Raw genomic sequence first — 19916 nt, 5'->3', positions numbered from 1 at the left:
GAAAGACAAGAAGAAGGAATAGCTGAAGATGAAGAAGTTTATGATAATCAAGAAGTTCATCAAGAAACACAACCCTAAGGAAAACCCAAGAAAGACAAGAAAGGTAAGAAGGTGGCAGAACCCGAGAAAGAGAAGAACGATGATGATCGACGGATCACTGGTTTACACATTCCTGATGAAGATGACGTAATTACACCTCGATTAGATGGTTTGCCTCATGGTCTTCCGGAAGATGGAGGAAATGTGTTGATTGGTTATGCCGATTCTTGGGCGAAGAGAATTTATGAGACTCCTGATCACAACCGTGCAGTCCGAGTATTGAGACACCAGAGGGCAGCGGAATGGAGTCTTGATGAAGAGGTTCCTGAGGTGATTGCTTACGTACAAGCCAGTGCTTTATGGCCTGCTATCAATTATGGACATAAGGAATATGATAGTGTGTCGGCCTCTGCATTTATCGAGCGCTTTTGTCCAGAAACTTACACATTTCAATTACCTTTTGGAGAGATGTCAATCACTCCTGATGAGGCTAGTAAGATTACAGGTCTTAAAGCAAGGGGTGTAAGTGTGGATGCTGGTTTTTATGACATGAGTTGGGATGAGCTATACAATTTGTAACTGGAATGCCTTGGTTGGGGTTCAATGAAAACTGAGTTGGAGTTTTGTCGATCAGTTAAAGATGTCGATACCGTTTTCATACCAGGTGGCAGAAATAAGAAGAATAAGAAGATCAAGTTGACTAACTTGAAAAGGGAGTTTGAGAACACAAAAGAAAGAGTCACACAAGGTTTGTTGATAATGGATCTCGTCAAAGTGAAGCAAACCGGAACTGCCTACTTGCTTTATACTCTTGGTAGAGACATCTTTCCCGACACTACCGGAAACAAGGTAAATGCTAATTATCTCCAATTGGTAAAGAATCTTGAAACTTGTAACAAGTTTGCTTGGGGAACGGCTACGCTCGCTTACCTGCTGGACCAACTTGCCACCGCGTCTAGGTTGACAAGTACAAACATCGGAGGGAACTTCACTTTGCTCCAGGTAACTTTTGGGAGTTCAGAGTATGGTTCGGCTTATAACCATAAAACCTTTTAAGCCGAAGTTTTTTCTTACTTGGTTCGGCTTATAATACTTGATCCATATAAGCCGAACAGTTCTATGAGTTTGCAAACTTTAGTCTTACTTTGATGTTTCCAAGTAAAACTTGTTTCTATCAATTCAATTCCTTTGATTTTGTAATGTGGTTCTTTCGATGCAGGTGTGGATATATGACCATTTCCCAATTTTGAACTTGGCCAAAGTATTTGAGAAAGATGTCGATTATGTTGATACTGAGCCAACTGCAGCATGGTACGCGTACGAGGACTCCAAGAAAAGGAACAAAAAGAAGTTGGTGGCAAGTTTGAGAGAGACGTTAGACTGTCTTGATGTTGATGATGTCGCTTTTCAACCATATGAGAATGAAGATGAAGAAGATGAAGTTGTTGAAGATGAGGATATGCCGGTAGGTATGTATCATGGGCCATTGTGGTATTCCGGTGGTTATGTTATATACGATCCTAGGCGAGTACTCCGTCAATTAGGATGTGTCCAAAAGGTTCCTTTGTTTGACGAGAAACTCAGGTTGTTACCAAAGAGTGGTAAGGGAACTAAAAGCACCACTTCATCTTGGGAACCAAAGTATGATCCTGATCCCACCGTTGAGTTTTGGAATAATTTAGACAATCACACATTAGATGCGTCCAAGTTAACACCTTTACTTGATGATCCATGTGAAGAGGATCCAGGCTATATGGATTGGTATAACCAAATTTCTCATCCCTTCATTATCAATAAGAAAAGGCAAAAGATATCTGATAAGGGGAAGGCGAGGCCAATCAAGATCACCAACAAGTCTACTTCCGAAGATGTAGTCAAGGCTTTCAAGGTTATGGTAAGAATGACTTCACTTTATACTGTTTTCATATATTAGTTATGGTAAAAATATCTTCAACCTCATGGTTATAAGTTGTTCTCAAATGAAAAATAGGTTGCCGCGGGTAGGGAGATGTTGAAGAAAATGAAGGCCAAACTTGGTTGCAAAACAACAATGACCGTGGAAGAACAAAAATACCTCATCGACAAGTGGGATGCAATCATCAACAAAGGACAAGGACCCGAGGAACCCGAACAAAGGCCTACCACTAAGAGGTCTCGACAAGTTGGTGAAGGTACAAGCCAAGTTGGTGCTACCGTCCAACCCGGTAATGATGCGTCGGAAGATGAAGACCAAGGTGGAAGAAGAGGTGGTCGTGGAACTAAGAAGAGGGGTCGTGGTTAAATGCCCTTTTATGTACACTTTTATGGTACACTTTTTCTTAAGTTTTAAGTACACTTTTATGGTGTTGCAAACACCTTTGCTTTAAGGTGCTGAACTTTGTTTTTAATGGTGCTGGGATCGGGTTATGGACACCGTCAATTTCATGTTTTAATGAATAGCTTAACAGTTATGTGCCGAATTTACAGAGTTCGGCTTATCCTCTAATGTTAGTTACACGCCGAATCATTTGTCCTTCAGGTTCGGCGCATTCGATAATCACATTATGTGCCGAACTATGAACATTTACAGGTTTCGGATTATACGATATCCTCAATATGTGCCGAACCGCGAACAATATTTTAACCCAAAAATTAACAAATTCATGTTCGGCTCAGACGATAATCATATTATGTGCCGAACCTTGAACATAAGAGGTTTCGGCTGATACGATATTCTCCATATGTGCCGAACCAGTAACAATATTTCAAGCCAGAAATTTAAAAATTATGTTCGGCACATACGAATTTGGATATGTAAGCCGAATTAGTAATGATTCTATTCCGGGCGATTCAGGATGTTGTTCGGCTTACTATGAAACTTTCATATAAGCCGAACTAGTGTCTAGCAAAAGGGTGGGAATTGGAAATTATAGGTTCGGCGCATGCAGTAAACAGATTCAGTAAGCCGAACCGTTCATCAATTGGTAGATTCGGCTCATAGATGTGAGCCGAACCTCAACCTGTTTCGCCGAACCATGATTCATAATCTAAGAAATCAGCCATTTGGGAATCATTGGTGTAGTTGATGTGTATTTTCCTAGGTTTTTTAGATGATATATGACCCTCCTCATCCTCCATTGAATCAAGAATTATAATTTTCTCACTTTCTCCTTCTCTTTCTCTCCTTCTTAACCAAACCAAAACTTTGATTTTTTTTCCTCATATTTTTCATCTAAACAACTCTTATAATTCTGAAAAATTATCTTAATCTCTAAACAAAATATTTAATCACTAATCAAGATTATTAACACTAATACGTAAAGGGCAGATTTATCATTAAAATTTTTTTGGGTTAAGGGGTTATCTGATTTTGCTATTCAACAACCTTTTTTGTCTTCATTCAGTATGCCTTGAAAGATTTTGATATGCCCAAAATTATGATTCTTATTACCAATCCTTTATTTTATGTCACACGGTCTTGATCACAAGTGTTATACTTTGATGGCCCATCCCCCACATAGTTTTTGGATTACAGAAATAAATGCCCTAGGTAGCCATGCTTTTCTCTCTTCTTCTACTTGAATGTTGTATTCTTAGCCTCCTACAAGGGACAAGTAGGACGAGCATCATCCTATGGCTTGGAGACTTTATAGGAAGAATGACCAAAGCAGAATACGTAAAAGCTTCAGCACTTCATTATTTGTCCTTTTCAAAAGTGTAGGGGAAGAAAAGAAAAAAAAAATTAAACTTAGATATTGCCACTGGATGAAAGAAAACTAGTAGAAAAATGAACAAAGTACCCCAAAGGTATGTGGCAACTTGTGTTTCTTGGCTCGTCAAAAGGGCCAAAAGAACCAAGATGTGGGTCTGTCATGTAACCTATATATTGAATTCTATATATATCCTGAAGAAACATCTTTGTTGTAAAAGTCGTCATTGTAGGGTAAGACTTTCAAATTATATGAAGTATAAGGGTATTGATGATGTGTTGGTGATGAAATGGAATCCTTTTAACGACAAACTTCATGGCATTAAGGCCACTTAAGTCATGTGTGCGAAATGGGGGCCATACCTATCTCTCTTTATTCTTATGGAATTCTTCGTATCACCTTGAGGTGTGGGGGTGCCTTTATTAGTAGAAGAAGATGTTTTTTGCCCCCCGTTCTACATTCTCTTTGATCCACTGTGCCTTTTTCTCCCTATTCTCAAAACACTTTTCTGGAAAATTCTTTTAACTCCAACTTTCACCGAAAAGCCGTATGAGTAAATCAGTTTTTATCTAGTGTTCTTTATTTTAACAAGATTTCTTCTACTTTTATCCTCCTGACGCAAGATAAATTAATAGCGTAAAAGCAGGAACATTCACTTAATTACATAATGTTACTTGCCAACAATTTTATATAACCACTGTACACACTACAGTGTCTCTATATACCACTGTCTGTTGCAGCTAAAATCCGCCTTTGATCACTTGAGAGTTGCGAGCTGCATGATGTATATAAAGAAAGATACAGAGGTACCTCCTCCAATGGTTGCATTAAATTAGTAATTCAAGGATTGTCACAAAAAAAAATAAAAAAATTAAACTTAAATTCAAGGAAGTCACTTTCAAAGAAGCGGAAGGACCAAAGAAGGCCTGCTTGTTTCGAAGAGAAGAATCTCTCAAGGACAACAGCATAAACCTAGCAAATGCTTATGACAGTATTACTTCTTCTGTTCATTTCAAATTTACATTTTTCTTTTCCTTTTTTCTTTTGTTGCCATATTTAGACCGAATACCCATTGTAACAGTAAACCCTCCATTTCATCTCAGTACTCCTCTCTTTTCAGAAGTTTCATTTTTGGCCCTTTATTTTTTTCTTTTATTTTTACTGAGCTTCAAAATATTTCATACTCCAGGTGGGCTTGATCTACCGACGTTATAAATCTACGGATTGGATCACTCTCTTCTGTTTTCTTGTTTCAATCCGAAATATCTGTGTGGGTCCTACAGAGAATCCTAACCTTAAGCTGGTTTTTGCAGTGACACTTGGCAGAACAGTAGTAGAGAAGAATATATTTGTCAGTTGAGAGAGCAAACGGTTTCCCCGTACGGATTAGTGTGTGACGTGTACCGGTGAAAAGAGAATCCAAACCTCACGCGAGTGAAATGGGTCCCACTCTATTCCACCACTAGCAACAACCTCATTTACTTTCTCACGCTGGCACAACTTGTTTGTACACCACAGTTATAAAGAGGGTACAAACCACCTTTGATTTAAAGCCGTTGGATTTCAAAACATACGAAAGATCCCTCGATGATGTCGAAAGAAAGTGTTGTACACTCATGGAAAATAAAAGTTTGCTTTTGAATAAGATGACGCAACGGTCTCGTTAGAATTGGCCCCACTCATAATCCGGTACGGATATTATTATTACTATTATAATAACGGAGAGAAACGACATTCTTAGCAAATTTTATAGGCGTAAACAAAAACAGGTACCTTTCTTTCTACACATAACTAATTAAGCAGCGTCACTCTGAGAAACAAGAACCACAACACTGAAGAAACGACACTGTAAACGCATTATAATGAGACAGATACACATACAACAGATTGTAAAGAACATAACAAAAAACAAAGATGAAGATTTTTTTTTCAATTTTTTTTTTGTTAATTTTTCTATACAGAGTATAGGGATAGATAGCAAATTACATATCTCTCTGTTGCAAATATCAAAAGATAAAAACATCCCACAACCCCAGCAGACTCAGAACCTTAGAAATTTAAAGAAGAACCAACACTAAGCTAAATAAAGTATCCAAAATGGTGGAGAAAGAAACACTAAACCATCTCCTCCCTTCTTTCATTTTTGTTAATCTCTGATGCACTAGCTATCTACTAATAACTTACTTTGTTTTTCTCAGCAGGACTGTAAATAAAACCCTGGAATCTAGACTAGAGCCAAAGAGCACCAGCTTCTTTAAGTTGAGGAACAAGAGTACCATTAATATGAGAAGCCATAACTCTATCCATGGCACCAATAAGTTTACCACCGATAAAAACCACAGGAACAGCAGAAGAAGTGCCTAACAAACTCATCAAAGCTTTCTCAATATCTTTACCTGTTCTTGGATCTTCATCTAGTTCATAAACAGTTGGATTCACACCCATACCACAGAATAATCTCTTAATAGCATGACACATACAGCATGAACTTACTGAAAAGATGACCACAGCACTTGCATTTGCAAGTCTTTCAATCCTTTCAAATGCATCCATCCCTCCTCCTCCTCCGTTACTCATGTTGTTGTTACTCCTTGGTGTTGCCAGATATGAACCCCATGATTCTGCTTGATAATGCATCTTCTCACAAAAAATGAAAGAAAAGAAATAACTGACTGGCAGAGAAAAGAAAAAGTAAAGAGAGAGTGTATGTTTTCTAGAGAAAGCAGTGAAGGGATGGAGGGTGAGTGTGAAGAATGAAGCAAGGTGAGTATTTATAAAGAGAGAATACACGTCAAGGGTTACTACTATTAAGGGAGTGTTTGTTTATTATTTTCAAGTGGACTGGGATTTAGTGGGGCGAGGTCTTAAAAAGTTTAGGGTTTGTTTATTTATCTAGTTTGTTGGGGGAGTCGAGAGAAAAAAAGAATATTTTTTGATTTAACTGGAAAAACATGTTACTATTAATACTTGGGATTTAAATTTAAATTTGTTTGGTTCAGGCGTTGGGGACAAAGAGAGCAGGCTTTAACAGTTGTTGGGGTTATTAGACGGCTGTGTCCGTCCTTATTGTCGGTTCGACGTGCTTTAAAAGGAAAACCTAACAAACACTACCCCATCCTTGCTTGGCATGTGCAATAGACTATTACTATAGAGGTAGAGGTGTTCCAATTTGGCACCGGTTCTTGGTTACTCTTTCTCCATTTTAATTCGTCAAATAACTAAATATCGTTTCGGGTTCATATGTCAAAGAAATATAAAAAATGTTATTACCAAAGAACACTGCGACTCTATCATCTTAGTAGAGCATGTTATGGACCTCAAGGAATCAGTATATACTTAGATAGAAATGGATAAAGATAGGGCCATTGTATTAAGCCATCCAATGTCTAAGTAGAGCATCAACCAGTGTACACTAAATTATCCAACATTTGTCCACTTACATAAAAGAAAAAAAAAAGATGCCTATCTATTCTATCCATTCAAAGTTCAAACAAACATGAGGGTGTATTAGTCCGGTACAAGTTGATATAAGATAGATGAAGAAGAAGAAGAAGAAGAAGAAAGGAATATGTAATAAGACAGACTCCTTTAACAGACCATGACGGTTTAGTCTTTTACCTATCGGTTCTGCCATTGATCTCTGATAATTGTACTTACCATCAGATGCTACGCCACACTAGAGGACACAGAGTCTAGCTAGAGAGACTAGAGAGTGTGGAGAGAGTAGATGAAGAGGGAAAACGATATTATCCGATCTTATTGTCTCTCAGGGTCGTTTTCTATACTGTTAACATTTCTGCTGCTAGAGAAGCATGCCAATAACTGTGTAACAATAGCTGTGTGTGGTATTGTTGAGTCTCCAATAGCACAACCCTAATACCCGGGCTTGAGGTGTAAATTGGGCTAGGCCACCATGTTTATGGCATAACTCAGGACGCTAGAATTCGAGCATAACACATCCCAACACGTGATCTGTCACGGCACATACGCATCATGTTAGCTTAATGTGACGTGCCAACAAAGATAATTTGTATCTTGTTTTTTCGTGTTTCCGATTTCATTTGTTGTCTCTTTCTCTTGTCTTTTGAGGTATTGGCCTAGTCCCCTCATTCTTTTTTCTTGCCTTTCTGATAAGATGCTCTTTGTGGAAAATAAAATAAAATGATGTGCCAGACAAATATACACATCAACACGGCATAACATGTAGCATGTGTAAGCACGCGGCACAACAGTACAACAACACGTGAAGATAACATGTCAAAACATGTATAAAATATTACACAATAGTATAATACATTATATTTCATGCACATTTCCCAATTATTTTTTTTAATTTTAGCCAGTTTTTGACATTTTATTTTCATTATGCTGATTTATTTCTATAATAATACGTAGACTAATTATACCTTAAAAATATTTACTTTGAAAAACACGAAATAAATGTGTTAGCACAACACGGTACAGCAGGAACATCACAACTTGTCATTAACACGACACAACACAGCATGTCTGAACTTATGGAACAATACAACATGTAACACACTAAGCACGTGATTTCGTGAGCTGGGCTGTGTTGGGCCAATACATTTTACACCTCTGCCCGGAGCCTTAATCTCCTTGGTCATTTGTGCGTGCATCATACTAACATTATTTTTATTCTTTCTCTTTTTCTTTTTTTTTATCATCCAACACCATGACCAAGAATATCTTTCTTTCATTTTTTTTTTCTTTTGTAAACAAGGTGTTTTATTAAAAACTAGGGCTCTAAATGAGTCCGTGACACAAAATCAGTAGAGCCATCTAATATGGGGTTTAGCTGTCCCTCCTAGTATTAGATTTATCTACTGATAAGTTATGCTGAATACAAGTTGGAGGAATAGTCTCCCAATCTAAAACTGAATTAAAAGTTTTGGCGAACTTAGCTAAAGTATCAGCAGTCATATTTCCTGATCTGTGAACAAAGTGAAAACCCAGAAAGTTGGTACATTGTCTCGCAATCCTATTTGCTTCATCCAAAATAGCTTTATTGCGCTAAGAAGTGTCTGAATTTTTTCCTTGTAGATAGTTGAATAAGTTTTCACAATCTCCCTCGATACTAAAATTCTTGAGCTTCTTCTCTTTTGCCCAAACTGCTGACTGGAGAATACCTATAACTTCTGCTTCTTGTGGGCTTGAACCTTGTGAAAGACCTTGCATCATTCCTTGTAATTATAACAAAACTGGATGGAAAACTTTCAGATACCCAAGTTGCATCCACATTGATTTTTAAAGTATTTCTTTGGGGAAACATTCAGGTAGGCTTAGAAGTATTCTTAGTGGTATTGCTATTCTCAATAGGTTTACTGTGTTTTTTTTTACCTGAAGGCTAAATGTCTCTGAATTTTTAAGGGCAAGTTTAACAAAGTTGTATCTTAATTACGTAACTAATCAGTATACAGATGAGTAAGTATCATTTATCGGATGGGATAGTCCGATAGTCATACCGAAAAATTGTTCGATCGAAATAAATGGTAAAAAAAAGTGGTAAAACATCAACCCTAAGCTCCAAGTAAACTCCCATTTTACTGAACTTCACCTAAAATGCACAAACACCATAAGGTTAAAAATAAAAAAAAGTTAATTGGATTATATGCAGAAGTAGGCCTGGTCTGGACCCTCACTTTCATTTCTAGGCCACTTTTTTTATTTCTTGCAAAATTAGGAAAGTTAAACGGATTCCATCCACTTTAACCATCTCGGTCAATTTATCGCGTTGACTTGTCAATATCTCGCCAAAATATCATATAGGGAGATCTCATACATGTGGTAAGATTACTGAAATGTCCTTCACACGTGTGTGTCAGTCACACTAGATAAGATGTCCACGTGTTGCTATCTGACAGCCTAATCTAACTAAGACGACATCTCGAGGATTAATTGAACGACCATGATAGTGACGACATGAGTATCTGAAACCAGTCGAGATAAACTCGATCTCATTCATTCTTCTTCTTCTTATCTTCTTCTTCTTTGTTTTCTTCTCCTTCCGTTTTCTTTCTTCTGCAATATTTCTAGAGATAAATTCTTAGGTTTATTGAGTTGCTGATAGATGATGGGTTGAGGAATTGAATAACAAGAGGGTGATTGTCCAATAGATGATGGGGTTGAGGAATTGAAGAAATTAGGGTTTACTAGAGAAGTCAGGGAAGGTGGAATCGAGGGTTTAGAAGGCTAATTGGAGGTGGGTTTGTCACTAATTAAGAGAAGGTTGAAGTTTTTATTAGAAGCAGTAAGTCGGGTTTTGAATTTGAAGATGAGAATGATGTTCTTCCCAAATTGAGAGTTAGGGTTTCTGGATTTCAATTTGGGTTTATCTATTAACATGTAAAAAGCCCAAGTTAATTATCTATTAACATGTAAATCTTTCCTGTTAGGCGGAATTAATTTATAATTAAGATATGGGGATGATGATGATCTCTGACGCACGAAGAATTTTGGTTTTGTTCAACTAATTTACTCTTAAGCCTTGGACAACTGTGATTCATAACTAGGTAGACTAGACTATAGAGAGATGAAAATGCAAGAAAACATAATGATGATGTTTGGGAGAGTGATGTTATTTTGTCATGCATGTTTCAACATTGGGCCGCATATACATAACTGATGATGCAGGTGAGAATTGACAATGTGTGATAGCGTGTTTACCTTAACATAAGATTTCTTTCATCACTCCCTCTCTCAATTTATTTCTCTCTGCTTTGTCTCTACAACTCCACTCCAGTACTCCTAATTAACCGATTTGTCTCTACCCAAGTGGGATTCTAATCTCTCTCTCTCAATGATGATGATATAATTAGTTATGTTTAATTGTAATATGCAATATCGTCAGATTGTATATGTATGCTTCAAATTAAAAAAACAGAGATATATTTAACGGAGGTCTGGGTGCCCAAGTACTTGCGACCATAAACACCGAAGTACTTATATGAACGAGGACAATGTTTTTTCGGAGGTCGTACTCGTGCATGATCGATCATAATTGATATTTTCTTTAGAAATGTGATATCTATGTGGATGAATAGCAAAATCATGTCATTGAATCTCACTTGCATAAACTAAAGCCATAAACTAGTTAGTTTTGGGCCATGTTGCATACTTCGATAACAAGTTTTTAAATATCATTCATTCCCATCCGACTCACTCTAAATATGACTCACACTCTCCTTGGGTCACACATAGAAGCAAAAACTGAAAAGTAAAAGAAGCTCTCCATAAAAAGCACCGAGTAAGGGTGTACGTTTTACATAAAACAGGTAAAAAAAAATGTAACGAGAGAGAGACAGAAGCTGATTAGCAAACACCACGCCAAGTAGAGTGGGTAGGCGGCGATGTTAGGTTTTGTACGAATTTGAAACGGCGGATTCCGTCGATAAGTAAGCATCAAGGTTTTCTTTGCAGTATAGGAATATACCAGTACTAGTCCGAGCTACTAGTGTTTGTTGTTTGCTTGTGGTTGTTTTGTGGTTTGACGTGTGAGGAAAATACTTAGACTAGAGTGTGTGTGAGAGAGAGTGTTGAGGACAAATGTAGAGTCAAAACTCAAACAAAAGATTTCTGGATCAGCGCAACAGTGACACACCGATGGCAAATGCAAGTATAAACTGTCCTGCTTTCTGACCCATGTTTGCCACGAAACCAACTCATTATCAATTCAAAATCACCACCACCACCACTTCCTTCCCTACTCCTTCAAATCACCATCATAGCAAGATCACTTTTTCTTAAAAAAACAACTTAAATTTACGCCGTAAAAATAGACAAGAAAAAAGGTATTAATATCGTCACATATTGTTGGTGACGTGGGAATTGAGTTGACTGCTTTATTTTACTATCCATCATCCATCTCTCTGTGTCTAGAGTTTCTTTCGTCAGCAGTTTGTCGCTTTCGGTTTTGCCATCTTTCTACTTCTTCCGAGATTCCAACCTTGGGGTGCTGTTCCTTGTCTTGATATAGCTTTTTTGTCTCTCCTTTTTCGTTACTTTTCTGGTATAGTAGCCAGTCTCCTGCCTGGGTCCCGTTACAAGATTTGACTGATGAAGTCACGGTGTGGTAAAAAAAAATTAGCGACCAATTTCTAAGTTGTGCAGCCTTGCTATTGGTGCTTGTTATAGTTATTGCGTGTGGTAAAAAAACTTTAACGAGCAATTTCAAGTTGTCCACCCTTGCTTCTGGTGCTTGTTATAGTTACTGCTTCACTTTTTTTTTTTTGGGGGGGGGAAGATTAGTTACTCGCTACCGCTCTCGACATTTTTTTTCGACATTTTTTTTATATAAAGAAGATTATTACATTGGTTAGTAGAAGTTCTTTGAAATCATATACCAATAGTCGAAACAACTGTAGGTCATCAAAACCAATAAAATTGACACAACTATATCAGTAAAATAAACAGATGGAGCACAATCTGATCTAAAATTTCTTGTAAGACAACATGATTTATCTGGGGCGCCAACTTGGGCTTCATATAAGCGTCTCGATAAACAGATTCACCCGAAAAACACGTCTCTAATTTTTGGATCTCCTCATGGACAGTATCAGGAGGATCGAGTTGTAGAGTCTGAATAGACTCAAGTAATACCTCAGACGTATAAAGCTCGAATTCCAAGTTAGGGACTTCAAATAGGGATACTTTACGATCACAAGAACCATCACTACCCCCAAATTTTGGGTAATCACTACTCTCTGAAATACCTCTAAATATTGCTTGAATTTCCGGACCTTTAGAGTCTGAAAAGTGTCTTCTAGATCACTACCCCCAAGCATAGGGTAATCATTACTTTCGGAAAGTCCTAAAATTATTGCTTGAATTTCACGGTCTTCAGAGTCTTTAAAATACTCGAAAGCTTCTTCTAATTCTAGAGTCTGGTCACATATTTCACCTAAGAGAATTGTCTCATTAAATTCATCTAAAAAATCACCAAATAAAGTGTCATCCTATTGATGGTGAATTTTAATTCAGGGCTAAAATTGTAAAACTAATTTTTAATGTGTTGACATCCTGCAAAGGGTAAAGTCGTTTGATGAGTGATGAATACTTCTTCGCTTTATTTATTCGAAGCAATTCGATAAATACACAAAATTCACCCAGAATGGTGCATGTAGCAACAATCCCAAATTTTCTGTGAGTTTTAACATTATTAATTAATGCATGGTTAGCCCAGCGTTTCCTGTGCTGTTCCTAGCCGAGCTCTCATTATTAGCATGACATGACGACTGAGTGTTTACTCTCAGCAGAGTAACATGAATCTCCAAGTGCCAATTTTGAGACATGCACAAAATACCCGTACATGCTACTCTCTGACAAAGAGAATTTCGAGCCGATGCACTTTCAGCTCGATCGAATGCATTTTATTTCCTTAAGGAAAATATGGATTGTCCATATCAGTCTCAGAAACGATCACGGCCACATAAGTTGGCCGCGAAATTTAACAAGCCTAGCCAAACCCTGGCAAGAGTAGGCGATCATCGTGATGACCACCGGAGGGCCCGTTTATGCCCTAGCCGGTCGAACATCACACGAACTCCTCCCAGCACGTCAAACGACAGCCCTAAAATAGTGTGGTTGCACTGCTTTGGAAGAATCTCGACGAGCTTAGACTGTTCAAGGCAGTCTTAAAATCATCACGACGGTCCAACTTCACCATCCTGGTTGGACGGCTTAGATCATCCCGCGAATGATCATTGAAGCGTCAATGCACACATTGGCGGGCCCACTTTGTCCTTACCTGATCGGCTTGCTCATGACATGGCCATAGAGCCATGAACGTTTTCCCAAAACACGATGGGCGTGAGGCTTTTCGAGGGTCAACACTATCGTCTTAAATTGATCTCAACCGTCCAACTTAGCCGACATATTTGGATGGCTTAGATCGCTCCTAGGACCATCGGACAGGTACACATGTGTTCACCGTCGGCCCAACGTCGGCGTCGGTCTCCTCAAAGTATAAGCATAGCCTGCCAAACCGCTTAGCCAACGTCACACGTGCGTGACCGTGTTAAAACCCTAATTAGGGTTTGCGGCGCTGCATAACTGTCGCAGTTCGATCGCGTCCATCCATCTTCGTCAGCCTAAACTGAGGGTGTAGATATAGACTTAAGAGGTATCAAGAGTATCAATGTGATCACCGTGGGCCCATCTATGCGTGTGACCAATCGGCCTAGGCCAACCACGGCCGAGCGCCTCGAAACGTACGCCCAAAGGAGGCATATCACGCGGTTCCCAAATCCTTTGCGGCAAAGGATTTCTATCGCAAATCGATCACGGCCACTCATCTTTGCCAGTCGACTTGAGTGGCCTAGATCGCACCTTCATGAGACAAAGTGGTACGGACATGCACACCGGCAGGCCGTCGACACGCATGCCCGGTCAGTCCCACCAAAAACGTTGTACATGCTTGATTTCGGTCAAGCTAAAGAGTGATGTTTGCGCACCTCTTTAAAACCCTAAAAATCCATCAACGGTCGCAAATATGTGTCGTAGATCATCTCGTCTGTCCAACTTTTCCAGCTTGGTCAGACAACCTAAGCTAAGAGTTAAACAGCCAATGAGGCACCTTGGTGACCGTACGACACTCTACCATAGGGAGTGATCGGCCAAGGAATGGCCCGCCTATACAGCCTTCGAACGATCGCTTGAAGATGTTTAAACATGCTTCTATTTTAAGACGCTTAATCCGCGACTTACTCCATTAAGCGTTAAAACAACGATGCTTCATACATATTGATTGTTTTCAATGCATTACATGCATCGAGCATACACGATATTTCATGAATATCAATTTCTTAAATAACTTAGTTATTTAACTTAGCACCGTATTCTATTTCCTGTGGGTCCCACGATCCACTCATTCGAGACATCAAGCATGTCACAAACCGGGGGATACTTACTGGAGTATTGGTCTGGCGGTTTACAGCGTGCGGCGTGCAACACGCCCATTTACAAGAACGTGTCAGGAGGCATGGACGGTTAAGGTGATGAGGGAAGTGGGCCAAGACGTGATCATGTAATCACCTACACGACCCCACTACTCCATCAGTCAACTTCCTCCACTTCCTACGAGATGAGGGTTTGCGCTCAATGACTTGTATAAATAGGTCCTTCACCTATTTCCAAACAACACAGACAGAGAAACCAAGTGTTGTCATAGTATCCAGAAAACACTTAGAACTGATAGCTTTCATTGTGCAAGCCAGTTCATCATTCTGATACAAGTCATAAATATCCAACACCTTCACAATCTCAACACCTTCTTCGCTTCCCTCCCTAAGATCAACCCCATCTCCTTCACTTTGTGACCGAAGCAAGTCTGGAACGACCATTTCTTGGTTTAGGCCAGAATTGTATAGATTGATCTCTCGAATCAAAAGCACTCCCATGCAGTGCATTTTTTTAGGGTTTAGATTCGTTTCTCATTCACACATGCAAATTTACCAAAACCAGTAGAAACAATTTTCACCCATAAACACATCCCAATTGTCCTGAACTAGAGCCTGAACTAAAGTGCTAATCATATTCACTTCCTCTAAATCTTCAAAAGTTTTTCTAGTAACATTAAAGTTATTTAGCTTAATGGTCATATTACCAAAGGATATGTTCATAAGTCTGGTTCAACAGTTGATGACAATATTAGACGTGGCTAAAGATGGACGACCTAGAATCACCGGTATTTGAGCACTAGGATCCTGAACAGGATGGGTATCTAGAACAACAAAGTCCACTGGATAGATAAACCTATCAACCTCAATCAGAATATCCTCTATGAAACCACGAGGAACTTTGACAGACCTATCATCTAATTGCAATGTCATTTTAGTCGGTTTTGACTTACCAGGACCTAATTGGTTGTACACATGATACGTGAGTAAGTTAACGCTAGCTCCTAAGCCAAGCAATGCCTTATCAACTAAATGATTATCAATCATACAAGATATGTGAGGCATCCAGGGTCGTTATACTTAGGGGTTTTTTGGTTCAGAAGAATTGAACTGTGACCAGATAAAAAGGATTTCTTATGGACATTAAGCTTACGCTTTCATGTACAAATATCTTTAAGGAACGTGGCATAGGCATGCATTTGCCTAATTTCTTCTAATAACGGGAAGTTAATGTTCACCTTCCTAAATATCTCCATTATTTCATTGAAAGTCGACTCCTTCTTTGTTGGAACAAACAACTACGGATACGGGACTCTGGGCACAAAATGAGACTTATCAGGAACCGCATTGGCATCACTAGAAACTTTGTCATTATCTTCAACTAGTGGCTCCTCTTGGGAACTAGAAGGTGGATCTGCAGTATGTCAACTATTAGGCATGGCTACCTTATTGTCTACTATTTTACCGCTCCTAAGGGTTGTTATCAAATTCACATGGCTTGATGTTTTCTCAAAATATTTTTCATGTACTCCTCTAGGGTTGGGTATTGGTGGACTAGGGAACTTACCTTTTTTTTCTAGTGACTCATTCATCTTATTAACCTAGTTTTTTAACTCGGTAATAGCCTGAGATTTATCTTGGGACATCTTTTTATTGTCTTTTAAACCTTGGGCAACTGATTCTTGACACTTAGCAGTTTGTTGGGTTAACAAGGCAAGAGACTCCTCTAAACCGATGATCTTCTTATATGAAGGGTTCTAAAACTGTGCTTGACCTGAAGGATTCTTAGTATAGACAAAACATGGGGGAGCATTAAAAATTAATAAACTGACCTTGACTAGGTCCCTTACACCATCAAAGGTTCGGGTGATTTCGCCACGATTTCTGAATATGGGTCAACCATCTGAGGGTTATCGAATTTAATGTTATTGTAAAGATCATGTGCTTTCTCTTAAAAAGTCAGTCCTTCCCAAAAAGGTTCTCTTCTATCACTGTTTTGACTTGATTATAAAGATTCTAACCTTTTAGCTATTGCTGCAATTTTGGCATCTGGTCCAAAGTTTTCTTCTACCCTATTAACGTTTCCTCTGCCTAGAAGAATTGTTTTCTGGAGTCCCTAATATTTTCCCATTGTTGCACCTTTTCAGAGATTTTATTCACAAATTTCATCGCTTGGTCAACAGTCTTATTTTCAAACCCATCTGTACACAAAGAATCAACCATAATTGTTGCTGGATAATCTAAACCCTCATAAAAAATCTGAACTAATTGTACCTTTTCTAAGCCGTGATGAGGATATTATGGCAGTAAATCATTGAACCTTTGCAAGTACCTAGCTATGTAAAGATTCTCCCTCTTGTTGCGCAAATGTGCATATTTGCGTCCTAATAGATGATGTTTTGTGCCTAAGAATTAGAAAAGGCAGATGTAAGTTGTTCATATGTTGAAACTGACTCATAAGTCAAACTATATAGCCAAAATTTGGATTTATCTCTCAGGAAAAACGGAAATAGCCTAAGCTTGAATGCTTCGTCATCTAGGTCTTTGATTCTGATCTTAATACGGATTTCCTCAAAATCCCTAACATGGAAATAAGGGGTTTTATTTTATTTTCCATAAAATAATGGTAGCATCTGCATGGTGTCAAGTTTAAAATCATATTTCTCTTCAGTGTCAGCTAACCTGATAGTTGATAGACGACTAGTCCTAGTAGCATTCAATAAAGTTCTTAAAGTCGCCATTTCTGGCTCACTCGGAGCACTAAGGGCACTAATAGACAAACGTTCAAAACTGAATTTTCCAAAAACAGGGCTTTTTAGATTAAGGTATTCGAGATCCTTGTTTCCTAAAATAGAACTACTAGGTTTCACACTAATAAAACGACCTAGAGTGTTCCTTTTATGTTCTGGCATACAATAAAATTTTCTGAATCGGAAGGGGATTCTAAGAAATCACAAAACAAGGCCGACTCAACCAAATCAAACCTACTGATTTCTTGTAAACAAAAAACATGATGACTCCACTTAGATTGTTCCTAGACTAGCTTTCATTCATCAAAGAGGCAACTAGGTACAATTTTAGCAAACCTCGTAGGACGATCCAAATAAAGTAAATCGAAGAGAATCAGAAGAAGCTTTACAGAGCTTGAATACCCATACCACTGTGGCAACGCTTCCTTGGGTTACAGGGCGGCTCTAACCAACTTACATTAATTTTCCTGAACTTTGAGTTAGGCTAACAAAATACCCATATAGTCCTTTTGAACGACTTTCCTATAAGCTCGTCACTTTATTATTGGTCTCGTTCTAGTCAAAATTTTAAGACTTAGGTTCGCGTTGGGATCGTTTTCCTAAGGCGGGAAATAAGAGAATGGTGGTGAAATCCGAATCATTATCTTGTATGGTCAGACCTTGCCCTTTACTAGAAATTAAATTCCATATTAAGTCCTTAATATATAAGCATACAAAGGAATCCAGTAAACCCACTGACTGATGATTCGTGGGTGGCTAGAGTCTTACCTCCCGTACTAGACGGGAGATGAACCAATTGTAGTCGACTCGGGCCACTGACTCCTATGTCAGTGTACGAACCCAAGGTGCAAAGACAGTATCGTAATTGCCCTCCTTCCCTGCAGGAATTTATATATAATTTTAACCCTTCCTTAGAGCTTTTAAAAATAAAAATAATGTCCAAAAATCCCCAAAAAGAGATAGTCCAAAACTAAAAAGACAAATTATAACAACTGATAGCATACCCTAATATTGTTTTTAAAAGGTTACAAAATCTTAATCACCAAAATCTTCATTTTTTTCGTTCTTTTCGCTTTTTCTTTGACTGTAAGTCTTTAATCACCAAAATCTTTGCTCAACTTCTTTTCGCTTTCGTTCTAGAACCTGTAACAAAAGAGAAATTTCCAAAAACGTAAAATAAAACATAATAAGAAAAACCTTAAAAGAAACAAAACCTAAAAATAAATCTAAAATCCTAAACCTAAAAACAAGTCTGCATCGGCGATGCCAAAAATTGATGTGGTTTTGATTGTTGTTGTAAAGTGATGGTAAACTATCGTTCGCTCGAACTTGTGAAAATTTGGTTCTAAACCTAATTTCAAATTCTAGAAAATATGCAAAGGTCGATAACAATATTTCGGAAGACTGGGACTCGGGATTCCACCAAATTTTTTATTCATGTGATTCATGTATTTATTTTAGACAATTATAGCTCAAATAATACTCCATCTGTTTCTGAAAGACCGTCCTCTATTCCTTTTTCGTCAGTTTCAAAATTGTGTCCAGCTTCTGTTTATAGTCATACTTTTTCAATGAACTCTCTAATATACCCTTGAATTCTTTATAATCATAAATCCATTTTTAACGTGACCCAATCTAAAATATTAAAGAAATTAGTATAATTGAGGAAACAAATATATCCTTTGTTCCTTTTAAGGAAATATACATTTAACTCTAAAAATTAAATTCCTTATAAAGTTTATACTTCATAAATTCGATATCTTTTAAATTTTCCTTTTATATTTCGTATTTATAATTCTCACAACAATTTTGGATTGTCTTTATTGCTAGCATTTTTATTAAAAAATAGGTAAGTAACTAAGGGTAGTCAAGTAAAATAATATGGTCTCCTTAATATTTTGAGAAAGTCAAAGCGGACTGTCTTTGTGAAACGGAGGGAGTAATAAAATATATTTGCCAAAGTAGATTTTCACAACTAATGACTATAAATTGAAAGCATGGGACATCAAAATTCTTAAACTAAGCATGTCCCATCAATTGAAATCACAATCATTCAATAAAAATCATAAATTGATTAAAAACCAATGCAAAAAGTCATAAAAGAATTAAATATAATTACCACAAGCAAGAAATATGGATTCTTCCGTCATCCCTGTGTTGGGGTTTAGCTCCTCATGTCGAAAACACTCTCGAAAGATTTACTCATGGCTTAAAAAGTGTTTACAAAGGTGAAAATAAAGATAAATAATACACAGTTAAACTGGAACGCTTCATAGGCGTTACAAATTAACTTTTACAAAGGAACAATTGCAGAAAAGTAAACTCCGGTCGCTGAAAATATTTATCCACCATTGCAGAAAACAACAGTTTCTGCGACACACTGTTTCAGCTCGTGAATGACTTAGGCAGCAATGTGTTCTTCGTCTTCTTCTTGCCTGCACCAGCAGAATTTTTTCTACAACTCCTTATGTTTTTCACTGCATCCTCCTAAACCGCTCTGTCTTCACCCCCCCCCCCCCCCCCCC

General features: G+C 37.9%; 1 protein-coding gene across 1 annotated transcript; it reads right to left on the bottom strand.

The window, feature by feature from the left end:
* Positions 1–5659: 5659 nt before the first annotated feature.
* On the bottom strand, positions 5660–6455 carry LOC113277371 (glutaredoxin-C5-like). Its single transcript, XM_026526488.1, has one exon. The coding sequence runs from the start codon at positions 6363–6365 to the stop codon at positions 5958–5960; it is 408 nt and encodes a 135-aa protein (XP_026382273.1). The 5' UTR covers positions 6366–6455; the 3' UTR covers positions 5660–5957.
* Between the last annotated feature and the right edge of the window lie 13461 nt (positions 6456–19916).

This window comes from Papaver somniferum, chromosome 5, assembly GCF_003573695.1.
Source record: "Papaver somniferum cultivar HN1 chromosome 5, ASM357369v1, whole genome shotgun sequence".
In the NCBI taxonomy this organism is placed as follows: Eukaryota; Viridiplantae; Streptophyta; class Magnoliopsida; order Ranunculales; family Papaveraceae; genus Papaver; species Papaver somniferum.
This window is presented reverse-complemented; position numbering and strand designations above follow the sequence as displayed.

Bases quoted from the DNA above. Each gene is read 5' to 3' on its own strand.
- LOC113277371 (XM_026526488.1), bottom strand. From the start codon at position 6,365: ATGCATTATCAAGCAGAATCATGGGGTTCATATCTGGCAACACCAAGG.